The 21,087-nt window shown below is 37.9% G+C and overlaps 2 protein-coding genes and 2 long non-coding RNA genes across 12 annotated transcripts; 1 reads left to right on the top strand and 3 right to left on the bottom strand.

Annotated features, from left to right (window-relative positions):
* Nucleotides 1-1,562: 1,562 nt before the first annotated feature.
* On the bottom strand, nucleotides 1,563-2,823 carry LOC135642994 (uncharacterized). Of its 2 annotated transcripts, XR_010498116.1 has the most exons (3): nucleotides 2,450-2,823; nucleotides 2,177-2,368; nucleotides 1,563-2,044 (listed from the first exon to the last, which is right to left on the bottom strand). It is a non-coding gene; the product is annotated as an uncharacterized LOC135642994 (long non-coding RNA). The 2 variants fall into 2 exon arrangements; XR_010498115.1 differs by having other exon boundaries at nucleotides 1,563-2,368; nucleotides 2,450-2,820.
* Nucleotides 2,824-3,857: 1,034 nt separating this feature from the next.
* Nucleotides 3,858-5,157, bottom strand: LOC135642993 (uncharacterized). 2 transcript variants are annotated; one of them, XR_010498114.1, is made up of 3 exons: nucleotides 4,826-5,157; nucleotides 4,678-4,749; nucleotides 3,858-4,572 (listed from the first exon to the last, which is right to left on the bottom strand). It is a non-coding gene; the product is annotated as an uncharacterized LOC135642993 (long non-coding RNA). The 2 variants fall into 2 exon arrangements; XR_010498113.1 differs by having other exon boundaries at nucleotides 3,858-4,749.
* A 1,116-nt stretch (nucleotides 5,158-6,273) lies between these two features.
* Nucleotides 6,274-17,263, top strand: LOC103991636 (uncharacterized). Of its 7 annotated transcripts, none has more exons than XM_009411146.3 (9): nucleotides 6,274-6,433; nucleotides 9,359-9,501; nucleotides 9,999-10,154; nucleotides 10,300-10,405; nucleotides 10,855-11,037; nucleotides 14,875-15,037; nucleotides 15,819-16,114; nucleotides 16,671-16,763; nucleotides 16,907-17,263. In XM_009411146.3, exons 2-9 carry the CDS (start codon nucleotides 9,487-9,489, stop codon nucleotides 16,972-16,974), a joined length of 1,080 nt encoding a protein of 359 aa, XP_009409421.2. In that variant the 5' UTR covers nucleotides 6,274-6,433; nucleotides 9,359-9,486; the 3' UTR covers nucleotides 16,975-17,263. The 7 variants fall into 7 exon arrangements, with proteins under 7 accessions (XP_009409421.2, XP_009409420.2, XP_009409417.2 ...); XM_009411145.3 differs by having other exon boundaries at nucleotides 9,990-10,154; nucleotides 16,674-16,763; XM_009411142.3 differs by having other exon boundaries at nucleotides 9,990-10,154.
* Nucleotides 17,264-17,849: 586 nt separating this feature from the next.
* On the bottom strand, nucleotides 17,850-21,087 carry LOC135643338 (uncharacterized). The gene is made up of 6 exons (XM_065160170.1): nucleotides 20,837-21,087; nucleotides 20,699-20,752; nucleotides 20,311-20,384; nucleotides 20,032-20,149; nucleotides 19,860-19,918; nucleotides 17,850-18,229 (listed from the first exon to the last, which is right to left on the bottom strand). The coding sequence occupies exons 1-6, from the start codon at nucleotides 20,942-20,944 to the stop codon at nucleotides 18,151-18,153; spliced, it is 492 nt and encodes a 163-aa protein (XP_065016242.1). The 5' UTR covers nucleotides 20,945-21,087; the 3' UTR covers nucleotides 17,850-18,150.

Below are 21,087 nucleotides of genomic sequence, written 5' to 3'. Positions count from 1 at the left end.
AAGGCTGGGTCATGGAGTTCCATCTGTGGATTGTGTTCGTACGATGTAGGGGGGGCTCACACGTTTGACCGAGAACGCCTAGATCAGTCGCCATCATCTTCTCTTCTTCGGTCTTCGGTCAGAAGGGAGACCGATTTGTGCTGACCCATTCAAAGCTTGAATTGTCCGGTAAAGAGAGGCTAGCTTGGGAATGTCAACCGGAGAAGAGAGGTTGAAGTGACGGAGAATCTGGACGTCTGCTTCCCCTCCGCGTTAGGCAGCGAGTGGGGGAGACGTCTTCAGTGGCGGTAGTTCTATGTGCTTCCGGTTGGTGGACTAGGGCTCTTGCGTTGGAGCGGAGCGTCCAACCAGCGAAGGACGTCTTCTCATTTGTTGATAGCGTAAATGCCAGTTCAAACAACGGGACCCGCATCGGTTGGCCAATGGAAACTGCTTCATCCGTGGTTGGTGGCTCGGTCAACACAAATAAGACGGTTTCGTGACACCACAGCGGGGAGCCCACACGTGAAATAGGTAAGCCTCTTTTTATATTGTTCTTTGGAATTTAAGCAGTGGGGTTTTGTTGCGACATAAATAATATTATATATATATATATATATATTTACTTATTTTGTTGCCACATAACGAGGAATTTAAATGTAACAGTTGAATGTTTATGTATGTTTTACATAATTAAATTAGATAGATTTATGATGTCATGCTGAATTCATGGTACTATGTGAGCATTCCCTTCTCGATTCGGCTTCAACCACAAGCGCCTGTAGCAGATAAGGAAGACGAGGAGGAGGATCCGCCATTGAGAGGGGGACACAGATGGCACCACAATTTAGAAGCCATCGACTAACGCGTTTGTTTAATCTCATGCTGCTGCGCGTCGACAGAAGGTACAAATCGAGGTGTTTCGTCATTGGATCGAACAGGAAAATTGGAAGCAATCACAACGCAATCAAGCATTTGAATTCAAACCTTGAAGCTTCAAGGCATCAGGACGATAAGGGAGACAGCAAATTCCATAAGACCGATTCAACGCTCTCTTGCAGTGCCCATGGTTGGCACAGGTGTTTGTTTGCAGGTACATGACCCGAGTCACTTTCGCATCTAGAGAGATAAAGCGAAGCTATTTCGAACATGTCGGCCATTCAATTAGCTGAGATCAAATACAAGGGGTTCCACTATTTCCAACAGGATTAATTAATTTTGGCATGATTCTTTTAATGTTTACAAAGTTCGATGTCAGTCAACGATGGTCTAATGACTATCCTTCACAACTGTTGGTCTTGCGTCAGGGTTGATCGAGTCAAACTTAGAATTCATCATGTGGAATTATCATCGAAATGGAGTTGGAAGCGGTCAAATAGAATCTCCCATGCTCCCCTCTGGTTCTTAAATCAAAGAGTTTGACGTAGAAGAAACAGTAGAGGAAACGAAAGATCAAGGGTACGAATGCCTCACTAATTATGGAGCCGCATCACATCAAGAACGATGGCTACTGGTAGGTGGCCAAGATCACAGGATGGAGATGGGCCTAGATTTTTCGATTCGAGGGCCTAATACAAACAATGTACCATTGGTTGAACCAAGTTTATGTTTATACATCAAACAACAGAACCTAAAAGAAAAGATTGAAACTTGAGTTCTACACTTGGGAGTATATCTCGCATGTACAGATGCAACACAACTGGCTTGTGTTCCTATTCATTGAGCAGAGGCTGAAATATATGACGCAGTATAAGCCAAGAAGGCCGAACTGTCGATTCCACAAGCTTAGATTCACGAGGACAATGATTTGTTCTGGCAGCGTTAGGTGGTGGAGCACTCATTCTGGCTTGTGGCTGGAACAATCATGGAGCTTATCATTGCTTTCTTCTACCATGCCTTGTTTTCTTCCTTCCTTGTGAGCATGGTGGAGTGTGTTGACCTGACACTCTATGGCATTGTGTGTGTCCGTGTGTTTGAGGAGTTTAACTCGTGACAAGTTTCTTCTCTCACGGACAAAATATATATTTCGGTGATGAAACTTGACACCGATATCCCTTTGTGAGAACTGTTTATATCACAAGAAGTAATCTTGATAAGCAATGCATGCAGAGAATCTATGATATAGTTTCGATCAGTTTTTTCATGCCAAGCCGTGATAAAAGGAATTCGGTCTAAGCTTTTCCTTTGTGTGGATCACCTTCTAGCAATAGGCATTCAAGGTAGCAGCTAAATCATCACGAGGATGAACTGATGGTACATCATATGAGTCTAGGAGAAGGATTGGATGGCTCGTCCTCACAGCTTTCGTGATGTAGATAGCCATGACCTACAGGTGATCATTTGGTGCATGCAGCCGCCCTATCCATTTCTAGACCATTTACAGTGCCTTCTGGGAAAGATGACTGTTCATGTAACTATTATGATGTAAAGTCACCAATAAAGTGATTGCAACCATCAAACTATCACTTACATGTGAGGAAGAAACCACTTCATTGTCTCATATCACAAGCTTCGGGACTTACTCTCTCTTCCTATGTGCAGACAACTCCCTCAGAAACAAAATAAACAAGGGAAAGTTTAGATCAGGAATTCAAGAAAAAGAGAAAAGAATGAAGAAAGCAGATTATTTTCTCCTTTGGAAACATTCATCCTACTTCTCTATTTATACTAAAGATAGGTGATGAAAAGTGAGAGTGGTTTTTAATGCAGAGAGACCTGCAAAGAGTTTGCATTCCTCATCACCTCCACCTCTCACTTCCTGTGGGTTACATGTGACCATCTGAACCCAAGGGGACCATGCCAAATACTAGAATCCATGCAGTTCGTCATGGCGATTTCCTTCCAACCAACATGGTCTGGGCCCTCCATCCCTGGAGATCATCCCCCTTGCATCTCAACTTTGGGTCAGTGGAGAACATTTTAACCATTTCAATCTAAACTTTCTTTAGTGTCAGATTTTTCCCACTACAGAGCAACCCAAAGAAACAATAATACAAGTGCAGGGGCAATGCATGCGTTTGGTTGCCAAAGTGCAGTTGAGGAAGAAGGTCCATTCTCAATCAAAGGATGTAAGTGGGAAGCTTATGGCAACAAGCAAGTTCTTCTGCTTCATGTTAGTATAAATAGACCATGGAGAGAGAGAGATTGTGTGTGTGCGTGTGAGAGAGAGAGAGAGAGAGAGAGAGAGAGAGAGAGAGAGAGTGTGGTGGCAATGGGAGATCAGAAAACCGAGGTGTATTTTGTCTTTATGAACTTTGATCCCAAGTATGAGCGTCTCCATGCAGATCGGTGGGTCGAGCTGTAATGTTCCACAGCATCTTTCCTATGTTCTCTTGCTTGGTGCTTCTTCTCCCTCACGGTGGAACCTTGCAGGTCAAAGGAAGGCGTGGAGGAGCTTGACACTTACCTGAGCAAGAAGCACGACCGATTGCTCGAAAAGCTTTTCCAGCCAAACACCTACAAGAAGAAATCTTCCTTAGCCATTGTTGACGGCTTCTCAGTGGAGATAACCAAAGAGCAGGTATTCTCTCAGGGTTGCAAAGTGCTTCTCGATCATGTTTTATGTCATTGCTAATGAAACGTATGCTTCGGTTGTCGTAATCTATTCTTCAGGCAGCCACTCTCAGATCTGCTAAGGAAGTGAGGGTGGTTGAGAAGAACCAAGAGCTTGCTTGACAACATATTTGATGGCGTCAAATACTCTTGTAGCAGTATATTGCTTGTGTTTCTCCTTCATGTATTCAAGACTCTGTATGCGGTGATGGTTGATGAGCGTCTTTGATGTACAACAGGAGACATGGAAATAGACTGTTGCAGAATATGCATCCCTGCCATGAGCAGACATCTCAAATATTAGATCAAACTAAACACCTCAGATATTAATAACAATCTTCCTTTCCAATTGCTGAGAAACTAATTACATAAGAGTTGAAGAAAATGATAAGAACAAAGCTGAATCATGAATCAGTCATAGCCATAATTGGTGCATCATCTCCTTCATCACTGAACCCTGTGCAAATCCATGCTCAGCCCAGCCGCTCCGCCAAAACTTGATGAGAAAGAAAACAAGTTTTTTCGTCAAGTAGCATCCATCCTATGGCAGCGAGAACCAAAAGGAGAAGAATGATGGAGTGGCATCAGAGAGAAGAAATGTTCCTGGATCTATGGAGGCACAAGAAAATTGGTGCATGTCTGCCACTCTGTTTGTTCGGAATGACTACAGCTTTCTGAGATCTAATGACATGGACTGTAAATTCAGAAGTTGGATCAAGGATTTGCTTTCAGGAAAAAGAAACAAACGATTCTTTACACAGTTTCAACTTAGATTCTGAGAAGTTTATGGGGAAAAGGAACACTTGTTTGATGAATGCATTGTCTGTATACTATATCCTGTAGGATGATCCAAGAACAGGACATATCATCATGAATCGTTGCATACATCAGATGAGGGGAAATGGAATAGGTGTTTTCTTTTTGGTGGTTTAGAATCTTGGACCTGCCATGTTTCTTGGGTGAGTGTCATTGTCCAGTTCCTCCATGAGCTTATCTTCCACAATACCAGAAAGCTCTCTCCATGTGCAAATTAGGCAGCATCTGCAGACAGGATAGAGACTCGTTATCTTCTTCTCTACAGTCCAACACCCGGTTAATGTATCCAGATTTATCATCTACTGGGTGGATGTATCTGAAATCATAAACCTGCACTCGTTTCTTTCTCCTCATCCTAAATCTTCTTTATCACAGACTGTTCATCGGACATGCAAAATTCTCCTGCAAGGGCAGATGGACTTTTCAGATAGGAAATCCTTGCTGTTATCTTAATTGAAGAAGGGAAGAGCAAGCTTACATCATCTGGTGAGAACAGCCCGAGGAGGAGTAAGCTGCAAATGATGAGAATTCATTTCAACCAGCAGACACAGACATGAATGCTCAGTACTACTCTTAACTTCAGACCTCTGTAGGTTCTTCCCATCCTAATGGGATGCATATTATTTTTGACTTGGTCACATCCTATCATTGTCCACTTCTGTTGGATTTGTCACAAAGTGCAACAATTCAAAGGATCCCTTGGTGTGTATAAGAAACAAGAGAGCTGAAATTATTATCCTGAATTATGCCCTGAACAGTGCATAGGCTTAGCTCTTTGTCTGCTTCTGCTGTCAGAGTTAGAATTGTTGTTTGCCCAGTCCTTCCAGATCATATACATTTCTGGTCCAGCTTCTTCATGATTTCTTTTATTCTTGATCATGTGATCCAGAAGTAAGGTTAAAAATCTAATGTGAAAACGGAAGTGGATTCACTATGACCTTCTCTCTGCTTTCAGCAGCTGTCCATGAGACTCACTTCAGTGTCCATATAGAACATGGAGCAGTTGTGTGGAGCAGATGAAACACTGAGGGAATTCTGAGGTATTCCATTTGACCCATAACCAGTCAACGCATTCCTCAAAAGAAAATATCTCATGTCCATTCTACATGGAAGAAGGATGAATTGGTTCATCGAGTGCAAGCAGCACAAAACATGCTCTTCAGAGAGCCAAGTGGTTGGCACTGAATACATTTCATCTTTAACTCAGTAGGCCTACAGGGAAATCCATACAACCTATCTTCTTTGTTCTTTAGTACTCTGTGGGGGTCTGTGGGGATGAGCATCAAGTAGAAAGGACTCCTTCTTTTGGCAGCAGTAGATGTGAAGCAAGGAGGGAGTTTGGCATCACCATCAGGGAGAGAGTGCGGCCAACAACCAGACTTTGGCATGGTGGAGGAGATGTCGTGCATCTCTTCCATAATTGCCACCACAAACCCAATTCAATCTGTTCTAAGTGGCTTCTTGAGTGGATGTCAATTATAAGACGAACTCAAAAGTGGCAAGACAAGATATGCCTCTGTGAGGTGAGAGTGAACATGGTTGCTGATCTAATTGCTTTGTTTCGACACTTGGTCTCAAAAAGAACCAACTCTTTATCTCTCTACTCACTCTTCTTCGACGGTAAATCTCAGCAGCTTTTACTGACCTCATGGAAGCCATGCTTAAGCTGCAGTCTTGCTTCTTGATACGTGCTGATTGCGCCACAATAATGTCCCTATAAGAAATCACAGAGAAATGTCGGCGAACGCGAAGATGGCGTCACCCCTGAAAAGTTTCCAGGGTGGGTCGGCTCGGCAACAGAGCGTTCTCCCCGTGACTCCGTGCCCGTGAGGGCAAAAGTCCATGTGTCCGCATAGATAAAAATATGCGGCCGCTCTGACAACGTAACTATGTCGACGATGTTACCGTTTCGGAAGTCATTGATATCTCCGCAGTCTTCTCTCTCTCTCTCTCGCTCTCTCCGGTCATCGACTCGTTCTCTCTCGCCTGTCTCTGTCTTACTCTTGCTCTGCGGTCGGAGATAGAGAATCGTATTGGGAACCCTAAGTCTCGGCTTTCCGTCTGCTCGTGTGCTATTTGCTTGACGGTGAGCTCGCATCGATATCTGTTGTTTGGCTGCGCATCGCAAGAGAGACGATTTTTTGCGCTTTTTCGATTTCCTTTGGGGGTAGAAATCGCCAAAAACCATCTCAATGTCAATGTGCGATGTCCTGCTTACTGCGGCCGATGTTCTTTGTTCGTTTTTGAATCTTTTTTTTTCTCTCTTTTTACTGCTTACTGCCATGTTGTTTTTGCTGGATTGGGAAGTTCTTGACGTTATCGCCTATTGGTGCTTTCTTTTTAACCTGGTTGATCTTTACGTCTTCATAGAGCCATGGAAGATTCATCTGCTTGCAGATTGTGGAAGTGTTGGTTAGCCTTAAGTTCTACTACATCTTGAGGAGGAGAATATTAGAGTATCTGATCATATCTTTGACATTTTTATCTTCTTAAATGGGAAATCAACCATTTTCAGTAGATTTGTTCAAGTTGTCACCTTAAGTGCTTGGTTTTCCTCAAGGGAATGACTTCCCGGGGATATCAAGATATTCCTAGCAACCTGGTTGCCAGCCACATATTATCGAGAGGTATTTCCTGTAAAATATATCTATAATCTATATGTCGGCACCATCAACTCGTAGATTTGCAGTTTTCCCAGGGTAGTCCTTTATGAGAAAGATCAGTTTTTGTACTCCTCTCTGATATTTTAACATAATTGTTCTTATTTGTTGTTTATAAAGTTTATTCCGGAGAAGGCGGGTTAATTTAATTTTAGTATTGGATGCCAGAAAAAAAAATTGCTACCTTTCAGATTAAATTCTTTGATATCCTTTTCTTTTCTTTTCTTTATTTGGTTGCAGCAGTGGGAGTGGGATATTTAAGAATTTGTTTGGTCTTTCTTGTTTTCAGGCAGTGGGAGTGTCACCTAATATGTTGCTTAATATAATCCTTCCTTTTACTAGAAACCCATAGCTAATTTTTGAAAGTATCGTTGTGACATGGATGTTTTACTTTCGTGATTTCTTGCTAGCCCTCTGGTGCCTACGTATATGGCCTGTGCATCTGTGGATGAGTCTGTTTGTATGTCGCAAGTTATATTTAGTGAAGTTTTTAGCAGCTTCAACTTTGTATGTATAAACCCCATGTAACAACCTTGAACTTGCTTGATTTCTTAGTATACATGTCCTCTTCTTTGTCCAAGCATTTTTCACTAACTGGATATATTATGGTCAAATTAAGCTGATCAAAACTAGAAGTTTGTTTCTAGTTATCTATATATTTATGAAGTCTGGGGTTATTGTGATCCTAACCGAATACATGGATTGACTTTTAGACAATATGATGATTTTATATGTGCATGTTACGAGCCATATAATTTCTCAAAGTTGGTTAACCATTTGTTTATTGCAGAGAAATCTTATTCAAGCTGAAATCATAAACAGATCTGTTATAAACATGATTTTTAACAAAGTAATAGATTATGCCAAAGAATGTGATTTCTGGGCAAATTTGAGAATGCAGCTTTGATAAAAATTTTACATGGCTCAATTTTGTAACATATAGACATATGATGGCCACTTCATCTTTGATGGCTCTTAATGCTTACATATCAGGTTACTCTCATTTTCACTTTCTATTTTTTATTTGATAGCGTGCACTCTTAGGATTCACATTATTTTACAAACATCAGAATTTGATTCATTAAACTGCATGTAAATTACTTTCCTTCCAGGCTTGCCTTTTAAGCATTATAAGTTTTTTCAATAGTTACTGTTGCCTTTTACTCTTTGGTCAGATTTTGGGTCTTTGGTGATTTTTATTGTGTAACTATTGAAACCGAAAAACAGGGGTGTTCAAACCGATCCAAACCGGTTCACTGATAGTTTTGTTTTGAAGGCTATAAATGGTTTCGGTTCGGAATGCTCTTCTTTGGTTTAGTTAATTGGTTCAGACAGAACTGATTTTAATTTAAAAAGTACCAGCCCAACTGCATTTATTGCCTTAGACCCTTACTCAGTTTAAACTGATTAATCAAACCGGCTCAAAGGTCTAATTTGGCCCAATTTCAATGTTACAATTTCACAAATGACATAGGCCCAATTTCAAAATCTTGTTGTGTTGGTCCAATAGGGCCAAGATTTCATCTGAACCGATTCTTTTAAAAAATACATATGTTTTAAATAGCTTAAAATTATAAATCGGTTAATCGAATTGGATTAACTGGTTTTGAACCGGTTTAGTTAGGTAGGCCCGAGCCAGTTTTCAATCTGGTTCGGTTTGGCCCTTAGACGGTTCGGCTTGAACCAATTTGAACACCCTTACTGAAAATTATAACTTACGACTTTAAGAGCATGAAACATGATACTGAAGAATAAGATGTGAGAAGAAGCTCATAACTCCCAGTCACCTTTTAGTCTGTGAGCTTGCATATGAAAAAGTATGTGATGGGATGTCTGTCAGTACAAATGCTCTTTAATACTGTCTGAGAATTCCTGCAACAACAATTATGTTGCTCTTTTTCTTTGCATTTATTAAGAATCTGAGTCATAGCAGTCCTATGATTTAGAGCGTTGGTTTATTATTTAAAGCACTGGCCAGAGAAATTTATGCCACATATTCTGCATAAAGTATATAGCATAGCATCACATTTGTAGAAATTTTAAGGCTCCTGTGGTTTGGGTTTCCTTGAAATCTTTTGCTGGCAGAGACATCTTGGTGTATTCCATTTGACTTATTATTCACTACTCTAATTTAAATTTCAATCATATGCACTGTTGCTATCCACAATGTTAAAAATTGCACAGAAGGTGCTGTTTGATAATTCTTATGTTACCAAATCATGATGCCTTAAATAAGTTTACCATGCATAAAAATGATATTGAGTAATGGATTGTAGCAAGACAGTGCTCTGAAAGCTCTCTTTCTGAACCTGTTTGACCCATATAAGCAGTATCTACATATTGCATTGCAGGAGCTGGCTGCTGGCGAGATGACCATGAAGCAAGTTGAATCCTGAAAAATCTCCTAACTGGCAGACTGTTCACCATGCCTACCTTGATGAATCAGATGAACTTGGCTAAATTAATATGCTGAACTGAAATGAAGACCTCACAGGTGAAAATTATCTTATTTTTTTGCATAAATTATATCTGACTGTCCGTGAAAAAATTATGGCTCTTGTGGCCTTGATTACCAAAGTCATTGACTTCATAAAATAGCAAGTTTAATTACTAAGTAGGAGTCCCACTTGTTATTTGCTGCAATAAAGTAATGCAATACTGCATGACAACTCTGGGAACAAGGTTGGTTAATGATGTTTACTCAAAGTTGGTGCTTGTTCCACATACAATATTTAAAGTTTAAACCTTCGAAATTTATGTTATAGTGTAGAAGAATTCTGGTTAATTGTATATATTCAGTATATGTGATGGAACACACATGGTCTCCATTGCATAATTTGAACTTTACATATATTCAAGATATATGTTATATTGTAGAAGAATTCTGGTTGATTGCTTATATTCATTATATGTGATGGAATACACATGTTCTCTATTACATAATTTGAACTTCACGTGTATTCTTAAGGAAATTTTCTATAGGAACCTCAGGGTACACCTGAAGTACAACCATCATCAGAAGCTTCACATGATTTACAAGGTGACCATCAAAATTCCCCAGTTGTTGAAGCTCCTAAAGCAGAATCAGGTTCAGCATCAGTTGCAAGCAGTAATAGTAGAAAGGTTTCTCGTGAAGACATTGAACTTGTAAGGCTCCCAATTTCTGGTTTCATTTACTACTACTATTTGCTTCTAATTGAGGAAATTTTGTCAAGGATAGCATGAATGCAGACTGTGTCTATTTTATGGTTGCTTGTTCAATATCTCCTTCTCACTGTAAATAGTGTTGCAGGTGCAAAACTTGATAGAACGATGTCTACAGCTGTATATGAATAGAGGGGAGGTAGTTCGGACTCTGTCCAGCCGTGCTAGGATAGAACCTGGCTTCACAACACTAGGTGGGTAGTCTATGTTTCCAAATTTCAATATCTAGAAGCAAATATCCACCGGTACATGCAATCTATTTCTTTTCCCCCTCACATGTCTTTCAAAAACATATGCAGTAATATATTTTGTGGTTATCAAAAATCAGATAGTTGTACATATCAGAAGCATTTCTAGGACACTAGCTCCTTTTTTTGTTTGCCATCCTCCTTTTATCCTTGGGCATTTGATGCACATATATCATATTTTTTATAACATAAGTAATTGCAGTGACTTTGCCAGTGTTAATATACCTGCTACCTTCCCGTTGCAAAATAAACTCAATAATAAATGCCAATATCATATCTCGCCAGAGAATCGTTATACACACAATGAATTCTTGAAGATTTAAACAGTTCATGGTATTTCTCGAACTTGACAGCATATTGCACACTTATTCAATCCAGCATACCTTTTTTTATAGTATGGCAGAAACTGGAAGAAGAAAACTCAGAATTTTTCAGAGCTTATTATATAAGGCTGAAGCTGAAGAAACAGATCATTTTGTTCAATCACTTGCTGGAGCACCAGTACCATCTTATGAAGTATCCTGTCCAGCCTAAGGTTCCACTGACTCCAATTCAAAATGGAATCCACCATATGCCTGGTAATTTATTTTTGTTCATGCCTCTGAGGCTCAGTAAAGGGGTTACATATAAGTTGTAATGCTCTGTTGTTGTTGTTTTGTTAACTTTGATAACTGCATTGTGTTTTGAGAATCTAAAGCTAGCTAGAACTGTTATTTCTACGAAGGTGTGTAATCATAGCTATTAATATTTGATCTCCTTGATGTCCAATTTTAAATACTTTGTCTTTATACCAAGAGATGAAACCTGATTTTTTTTTTAAAAATTGAGTTAACTTTCAGTCATTGTGAATCTACTTGCATTCTTTCAATACCTTCTAGAGGATCATTTGAAGTTTGGGTTCAATTTGGTCATCCTCAAAATCTGTGTGGTGTTTGCTATCCATTTATGGAACAGGTCCCGAATCTCAGACCTACCAATATTTCACTGCTTCCCCTCAAATCCATGTGGTGTCTGCTATCATCTATGGAACAGCTCCCCAATCTTGGACCTATTAATATCTCACTGTTCAATGTTTCTTGTCATTCAAGCTCTTCTGTTTGTTTACAAATCTTGTTTTCTAATATTTTCTGTTATGTATTGTTTTGTTATTGCAAATTTATGTTACTTCCGACTTGATTGCTAGGACAAGATTCCACTTTTTATCAAATTTGATAACAATTACTATTTTAATTTATCATATTAGGACAACTGAGAAATAGTAACAAAGTTGTTTCTTTTTCCCTTCTGAATGCTACATTTTGATGGACTTCATCTTTATTGCCTATAAGTTTTTTTATCTGAAATTTGGAGAAAATTTGTTTATGGTTCTTATTAATGCCCATCTGCATTTAGGAGCTTGGCCCTTTTGCCGGAGCTGGTTATGAATATCACATCTTGGATTTTTTTTTTAATATCTTTCCATACATTTAGAGCCAAGTAGATAAACATCACTTTATTCATCATTTATAAACATTTATTACATTTTATTCGTCAAATCATAAGTAAAAAATTAAACATAGTGATGTTAACTTCAAGAATCATCCGAGTGGCTCTCCCTAACGGTAGAGGAAGGTTTGCTCTCCATTGAAATCCTATTTAGTACTAAAGGGATGCTGCTCTGAAAATAAAAAATAAATAAAATTTAGCAACGCTGAGTAGGAACCCTAAAAGTCAACTCAAAATGAATACATGATCAAAATTCAATTATCCCATTGGCGTATATCAAATACCCGAAGGAGCACTCCCCCAACAGCGGATGGAGATGTTTTATCCTACGGGATGAGTTTGTGTTCTCCCAACAGCGGATGGAGTGGTGTTCCTCACTCACCAAAGTGGGGACACGTTCCTCCCAATAGTGGATGGAGGTACTGTCCAACCGTCATGTCTGATGGCCCATTAATCCTTGAAGGGAATCGCCCTACCTGCTCTTGGTAGGGAAATACCATAATCTCACACTGGTCATGTCCATATTGGGATGAAATAACACATTTAAAATATCTCTTCAAATATCATCAATATCAAATAATACAAATTAGCCCTCAATTGACTTGAACTCTAGCTCAATCGATCTAATTGAACTCAATTTACTAGAACCTAATTGGATCGATATCTAATCCGGTCTGGAACCACCCTAAACTAGTATAATTTGGACTAGATTATGTTCAATTTAGGTTAAACTAACTTGAATAAGTCAAACAATTCAGAATCACCCTGAATCGATCTAGACTAATCAAGCCTAGTTTAGTTCAATCAATATTTGGGCTCTAATCCAACAATAATATTGGGTTAGATTGGGTCAACTCATCTACTGGTCATGTACATTACACATAATTAGGCATGCATCACACAAAGCTGGCCCAATCCTGGCCCATGGACTGGTTATGTGTGTCGCATGTGACTACTCATAATGGTTGGGCTGGGTTAGCCTACGGGCCAAGGCTTGATCCGTGGGTTGGGCTTAGCCTACGGGCTAGGCCTGGTCTACTAACTGGGCCTGGCCAATGGGTTGTGGCCTAACCTATGGGTTGGGCCTGACTTGTGAGCAATTTCAATCCAATTTCATACAACAACATATATTCACTAACAATTATATAAACAAAAACATAATAATACATTAAAAGATATATTGCGAGATAAGCTTTAATACAAGGAACTAACATTCTAAATTCAAATAGAAATCATACTTTCAACACATGTATAATTTCATCATATTCGTTTGGGAGATAAGCTTTAATATAAGGAAATAACCTTCTAAATTCAAATAGAAATCATATTTTCAGCACATGTATAATTTTAACATATTCTAGTCAAATAAATTTTAAATCATTCAGAATAACACGTTTTAAATTTTAGATCAAAGAATATCAAAATTTTAGATAACATATTTTAATCTAACAGAAATTCTAATCTAGATAAGATTAAAAATAAGTTGTGATGCCAGGAAATATCATATATTTAATATATAAAACATGTAAATTTTTAACATGTTTAAATCTAAAAATAAAAATCTTAAGCAGGGATCAAAAACATTATAAAAACTTCAATAGATTTTAATGCAACAATAAAATTTTTACATTTAAAGAACTGATAAATATTTTCAAACTACAAATCTTTCAACATTTAAAGAATCAAAATAAAAATTAAAACTTTTATTTTAAGGTAGGGAAACCTACCTCTCGTCAGTAGGGTGTAACTTCTCATTCCTCCAACTGCAAGGCTCGGCTATGTGAGGAACGAAGGAGAGAAATCCCTCCCCTTAAATAGGAGGAGGTGAGCCTCAATTAAATGAAATTTATTTTTATTTTCGTATTTATTTAATATAGATTATTTCTATTTAATATATATTATTTTTATTTAAATATTAACAAATATGTTCTCATCCTATTTGGAATGCTTAATAGTTATTTCTTAATTTGTATTAACAAACAAGGAAATAGATTAAGATTTCCTAAATTACATTGGCAAGTAAGGAAAAAAATTAATTCCTAACTTAATTATTTGATTTGATTACAATGAATTTCATCAGTATGTCCCCAACAAGTATAATTCTCATGCTCACCAAATTCTTGACAAGCTAGTTCAACTTATAGATTAGCTAAAAATAACTTTCACCTGAATTAATAACAACTATGCCTTTCCTTGGAACGAAGTTGAACTAACTGATTTGTGAAATCATTCAGTTGAATATCGTTTTTGTGCTAGTTGGTGCTCTCATTTAATCTTATAGGAATTTCAATTAGTTCATTCTTTAATAAAGATTTCAAGTTGTCCATTTTCTTATTTTGCATTTCAAGAATGGCCTACGACTATGAAAGTGTTAGTTCAGTATATCAATTATTAGTGAAGTTTGCTAATCAATCAGACTGTTTTCTATATAAATTTCTACCAGAATTATGCATTGACCAGTGGGTAAACAATAATTTGTCATAAAATCTGATGAATGTGCTTCTTGTTCGTCAATACAATCTCTTCTTGGAGGAATCATCTATGTTTTTCTCGTAAGTCTGCTGTCATTGCTTGCAATTTCATTCTTATTCAATGCCATTTTCTTATTTTAATAAGATTAATAAAGATTTCAAGTTGTCCATTTTCTTATTTTGCATTTCAAGAATGGCCTACGCCTATGAAAGTGTTAGTTCAGTATATCAATTATTAGTGAAGTTTGCTAATCAATCAGACTGTTTTCTATATAAATTTCTACCAGAATTATGCATTGACCAGTAGGTAAACAATAATTTGTCATAAAATCTGATGAATGTGCTTCTTGTTCGTCAATACAATCTCTTCTTGGAGGAATCATCTATGTTTTTCTCATAAGTCTGCTGTCATTGCTTGCAATTTCATTCTTATTCAATGCCAACTCATTTGCAGTGCAGTTAATTTACCTATGGGGTATCCAGTTCTGCCGCAGCACCCAATGCCAGCTACAGTTCAGCCTCATGTTGACCCCATGGGTTGTGGACTGTCCAGCTGTCATGTGGTCAATGGTATTCCTGCTCCAGGCAGTTTTCATCCCATTCGCTTGAATTCTGGAACCAAGTACGTTTTCCTGCATAAGTTATGCACCATAGAATTGTGAAATTGACTATTAACATATCAAATGGCAAACGACAAACCCTGTTTGTTGACTTGTGCAGTAGTAGAAATATAACTGAAACAAGAACCCCTCAATCGCATAATCATGTTCGAAGTTCTGTTTTCTTGCACACGAATCACTTAATACTTGATTTCTGATTTTCTACTATAAGAATTCTTCCCTCTGATGCTTGAAGACTGGACCTCTTTTTTTATGTTTTGAGATAAAATATATCAACCACAATTCTCCCTCTCACAAAAGTTCTGTAATCCTTACTTCATGAATCAAAAAGAAGACTCTAATGAGGATCATCCTAGTTCTTCTGGGAAGAGAGACCATTTTAAAAACACTGCTTTGTGAATCACCACAGTCACACACATGCATCTCTCCTATTATACATCTCATTCCAACATTTGAAGAGCGTAGCAAGTAGCATAAATGCTTGCTGCAGATCAATCCGACTTAATCCATGAAATCCTGAATCATGTTGAACTGCAGCATTATCCAGGTCTTCTGAGAAGTAAGATAATGCATTCTTATTCTTTTCTGTCTTCTTAATGTCAAGTGCAACTTATTTACTCTACTAACAGCTTTCTATGTCCCAGTTCCAAACTTACAATCATACGATGAGCCAACTTGTGCTTAAAGCAAATAATAACATGTTCAATATAAGATTTTTGTTTTCCTTGTTTCGTGTTTTATAAAACATCTTTTGATTTTTTTTTTAATCATTTTGATTGACAGTGGCACAACTGAAGCCACTCATACAGCCCCTCCATGCAGTGCATCTATGTCTGAGATGGCTGTGAGTCCTGCCTCAGTGGCATCAAGCAATCATTTTCCTTTCACACCCGAGATCTCTGGGATGGGCATGGATGCATCAGCACTTGATACGAGCTTCCCATCTGACGTGGCAAATTCTGGAGAGCTGCACCTAGGACCAGATGGTGTGGGATCCTCAAGAGACTCAATTAGATCATTAGGACATCTGTGGAATTTCAGCCTTTCAGATCTAACAGCAGATTTGACAAATTTAGGAGGTAATGCTGCTCCTGGTATTCACCAATTCACATTTGCTATCAACTCTTTAGAAAAAAATGCTTACTGATATGTTGATCCTTGGGTAGTCTAAAAATGTGGAAGTGGTAAGAACACATTTGAAACTGGATATGAGCGACTCTTGAAGAAGGAAGCAAGGGTACCTTTAGAACATACTTGATGTGCATATAGCCTGTGGCCTTGAGATATCTCTGTATATAGCCTTAAGTTTTAGAAATTTGTAAATCTTAAAGGTCAGAAAATTAAGGGTTGCGTGATGCAAATGAAGCAGTAGGAAGAAGCTGCCTGGACATACTTTTAACTAGGCTTAAGAAAAAGTTACATTTTTAGCTTCTGATAAAAGGATGATCTGTAGACATATCATTATTTGTCAATCAAAAATCAATAGGTACCTATAATTATTACGCCGTGACCTCGAACATAATATGGTGCTTGGATATTAAAATCAGTAATGTGATGATCTTTCTTTAGTTATTTACTGTAACCCGCTGTCTTTCCTGATTTCATTTGACACAATAATGCTTTTTTGGTTTATAGAAGACCTTGGAGTTTTGGGAGACTACGATGGTTCTCCTTTCTTACCATCAGACTCGGATATCTTGCTCGACTCCCCAGAACAAGATGATATAGGTAATGTAAACCCTCACAATTTTCTTGTCATATGCAATGCAAGGATTCCACAGTATGACAAAAAAAAGTAACTTAGTGATCACCCTAATGACATTTACTCGAAGAATATCCTGACAGACCTTGTTTGGTATTTTGTGTTTCAGTTGAAGAATACTTTGCGGACATTGCCACAGGATCATGCTCTCACCAATCAGATGAAGAAAAATCTTAAAGATGAACTAGTGAGACCATTTTGCATCATCACATTTTTTATAATCTTCACGACTAGAATGATGGTTCTCCATATATATCAGAAGTTTACAGCAGTTAAAGATCCATAGCTGAGATGGCCTAATCTGTTTGCCACTGATAGAACAGAGGACAGAATAATATTATTCATATCCATAGATTGTTTATGCTGCAACATCAAAAAGTAAAACCACCCCGTAAGTCAATAACTGAAATGTAAGTGTAGATTGTTTCTAACTTTAGTTACTTTTTAGCAGCATTAGCATTATTGATATGGCAGTCTGTATGAGTGACCAAGCTTGCAATGACCAGGTTTAAATTACCTGAAACCTACAGCATATCTAGAGGTCAGCTACTTGGCTCTAACTGGAACTTTTCTTTCAGGTGGGTGCTTATAATGACTCTCTTTTTCCAAGCTTAAAGAAATAATCCAGTCCATTAATCTAGTCAGATTTCATCCGTCCATATATAGTTGATGATTTTTATCTTGCCATGATTCACTTTAATGTAGCTGTGGTTCAATTGCTAGTGGTTGGAGACCAGTCTGACTAGGAAATCTATTCTTTGGTTCAGTCTTCTCTTCACCAAAGATGTAGATGTACCATGAAGGATGACTGCTCCATTTCAATGTAGAGGCATCGCAGACTAATCCTCGGCCTAGTAATACATGATATATGAAAGCTATGATGCTAAGTAGATAACAAGCTAAAGATGATGCCAAGTTTGGATTAAATCAATGACTACATTAGGAAAAAATGTAAATGTTGAAGCATCTCAGCCATCTATGTTTTGAAATCATAACCATCAGTTGCAAAAATGGTACCACAACAGTAGGTAAAGCCAATGATGCTAAGTAGATAACAAGGTAGAGTTGATGCCAAGTTTGTATTAAATCAATGACTACATCAGGAAATAACATAATTGTTGAGGTATCTCAGTCATCAATGTTCCTAGTACCACAATCAAAATAGAAGAACACTCTTATGGACACTTGCACAACATCGATGCCTCACATTTCACTTGATACAAACAACACAAACAATGGCATTGATTTGATAACAAACTGAAAGGTCATCTGATGAGCGTTATATCATCTGAGGAATCAATATCATCACCTCTAGGGGATAACATTTAGCAAATAATAACTCGGCAAACACATTCAAAACTCTCTGTCACAACAACTTATAAATAGTTCCGAAACCATTCGTCGAGCAAAAGGAACATAACTCAGGCTATACCTGCAATAATCACAAAGAAGTGTCAGATTTAGTGAGACTGAGCAGGTAATATTTCAGTTTTAAATGTCAAGCAAAACTAACTGGTTGACTTTGTTATTATCTTTTTCCAAAGTCACTGAGGCCTGATTACTGGAACTATAATTGGAAGCTGGATCAGGATACATGTCATGTTATTCTTTTATGGTTGGGATTTTGTGGGAGTTATGTACATGTAACAAGACTATAAACAAGTATCTAGACAAGCATACTCTTTTAGAAAAGATGGTAATCAAAGTGCTGATACAATATTAAATTCTTAAAAGATAGGTTAATGCTCCAGAATCTAAACAAGACAACTTTATTTGAGACAATGAGCAATAGATTGATACTTTATAGGTCGTAATTTAACTTTTATATAATAGAAAATATACTATTAGATTTGACCTAGAATCTTATGAAAAATCACAAGAATCTGGAGAGTTCATGGACGCTTGACTAGTAAATACTAAATGCCCTATCTAGGTTAGTTCCCATTCCTTGACTGGTAATATCACCTACACTTTTTTTTTTTTTTGCAAAAGTGAAATCGTAATTTCATTGAAGATCAAAATGCTCAGAAAACAAAAGTTAAAGGCATAAGGTGCCTATCAAACTGGCCTTTCCAAAAGGCACAACAGTTACTCTCCCTACTCCAGTTTGCTAATCTGAGTTGAGTCATTATAGACTCATTGTATGTACTGGAAGCTGATGACTTGACCTTGTCGGCCAACCGTATGACATCTTATACACCTAAGGGATTGCTTCGACTTATAAACAATTCTCATGCTGAAGTATAAAAGGGAACCACTGCCTAGAGGAAGCTTGAATTACACCAAATCTTTTTTTATTTTTCTGCTCCAAAAGCCTTGCAACTGATTGTTAGGATCCTTTTATTTTTTAAGTTTTTGAATAATATTTATTGAGCCTGTTTAGTTCAGTTAGAATCAGGTAAATGTTTATTTAATATTTATTTATTATTAAGAGTCCAAATCCTAATAAATTTTAGATGGAACTCTATAAATAGTGATGTAACCCTTTATTTTCGACAATCAATCAATCAATGAAATATTATTAAGTCTTGTGACAAATCCTAAGAGGTCGATCCCCTCGAAGTGATCAACAATGAGAGGTCGATCCCCTCGAAGTAATCAAGGAGGTCGATCCTCTCGAAGCGATCATTCACTTTTCTCTTCTTTCTTTTACGACCTTAGAATCTTAACATTTGGAATCAAAGCCTCGAAGTGATAATCTCATTCTCTTCTTTCTTTTACGACAAGACCTTATGGTCTTATCACTATCACTGATTAATGCAACCAAATACACATGATCATACAAGAAATATGTACATATCATGATATTGTAAATCCACACCTATAATTGTCTATCTTTCATAGCCATAGGCCAGGGTTTGGGATTGCAATGGTTTCTTTACATTATAAACCAGCCATACAGGAGATTGGTGATCAAAAACCCTAATCAGAAGAAAAAAAAATGCTTATAAAACATTGACAATGTTGCACTATTATTTTTTAGTTGCCCACATAAGTGATATTATAATTATAATTGAACCAAAGTTATAAAAACTGTCAAATAGCAGCATAACAAAACTTACCAAACAAGAGCACAGATCTCAATTATAATTGCAATTAATGTCAACATTTTGCTATGAATCTGCACAACATGACGAGTAAGAGTATCTCAGAAGTATGGTGAAGCAATACAGGCAAAAATCTATCCTAGTTAAGACACTTTGAAGCTTCAATAATATAGCAGATGGAACTTACCCAAAGAGCACAAACTAGAGCAACAATGGCACTGCCGACATATATAGCTGTTGCATAAATGCGGACTGGATCAAGCATCAATCTCGCTTGTTGTACGGGCCCGATTAGGAAGGCTGTGCTGCCGCATGAAGAAACAGAGGATGAGCACAAGTAGCAGAAACAGAAGGAAGAAAAGGTGATTAAAGCTAAGAATCACAGTTCATATAAAACCAAATTGGTGATTCTCATAGGAAATCTAAGATCAAGATATCCATTGATCTCCCAAATTTATAGACCCACCTTCCTACTGCCAGTATATTTCCAAAGGTGAACATAATGCCAAATTTGATGGGTCTGTAGAAAACAATAAGAGACTGCAAAAAGAAGAGAAAGCAAACAGTTCAGCACAAACAAAACATATATCAACCAGCAAGTGTCGCTTATCACAGCCAAAAGGAAGCATCCAACTCTATCTTTTCCCTGTTATTGTATATCAATATAAATCTCTGAGCCAGCTCTGATACCTAATGCCACTGTCCTTTACAGCCGCAAGGATGATAGGTTCAAAGAACACCCGAATTCATGCAAAGGACTGTTTGATTCTTGATTTACCAAACAGAAGCAAAAAAGGGATCTCCTTTTAACCAATCAAGAACGAAGAAGCTACTCAAGAATCGACACATCGTACCAAGAGCATAAAAGCGAAGCCGATGACCAGAGACGCCGCGAAGCCATACAATCTCTGACCCAGAGGCAAGAAGAGCGAATCAGAAACAAATGAAAGATTGGCAATCAGGCAGCGAAAACGGCAAAGAAGATGGAGGACCTGGAGAGGAGACCACGAGTCGGAGCCCTCGAACTCGCCCAACAGGTCCTCTTCTCGGTCTTGGTCGCCTCCATGAAGGGACTGCGGGATCCATTTGAATCTCTCCATCCTCCGATGGTCCGATCTGCGACGAGAGATATCGCGATACAGATCATTCCATTCCCCAGTGATCGATGGGACCGGAAGGACGATCCCTGCGCCGGAGGAAGAGTGTCCCTTCGATGGTCTACTAACTTACGGATAATTTTAGA

This window comes from Musa acuminata, chromosome BXJ3-7 (genome assembly GCF_036884655.1).
Source record: "Musa acuminata AAA Group cultivar baxijiao chromosome BXJ3-7, Cavendish_Baxijiao_AAA, whole genome shotgun sequence".
NCBI classification, from domain to species: Eukaryota; Viridiplantae; Streptophyta; class Magnoliopsida; order Zingiberales; family Musaceae; genus Musa; species Musa acuminata.
Note: the sequence above shows the minus strand (reverse complement) of the source record. Positions and strands in the feature narration are given on the sequence as shown.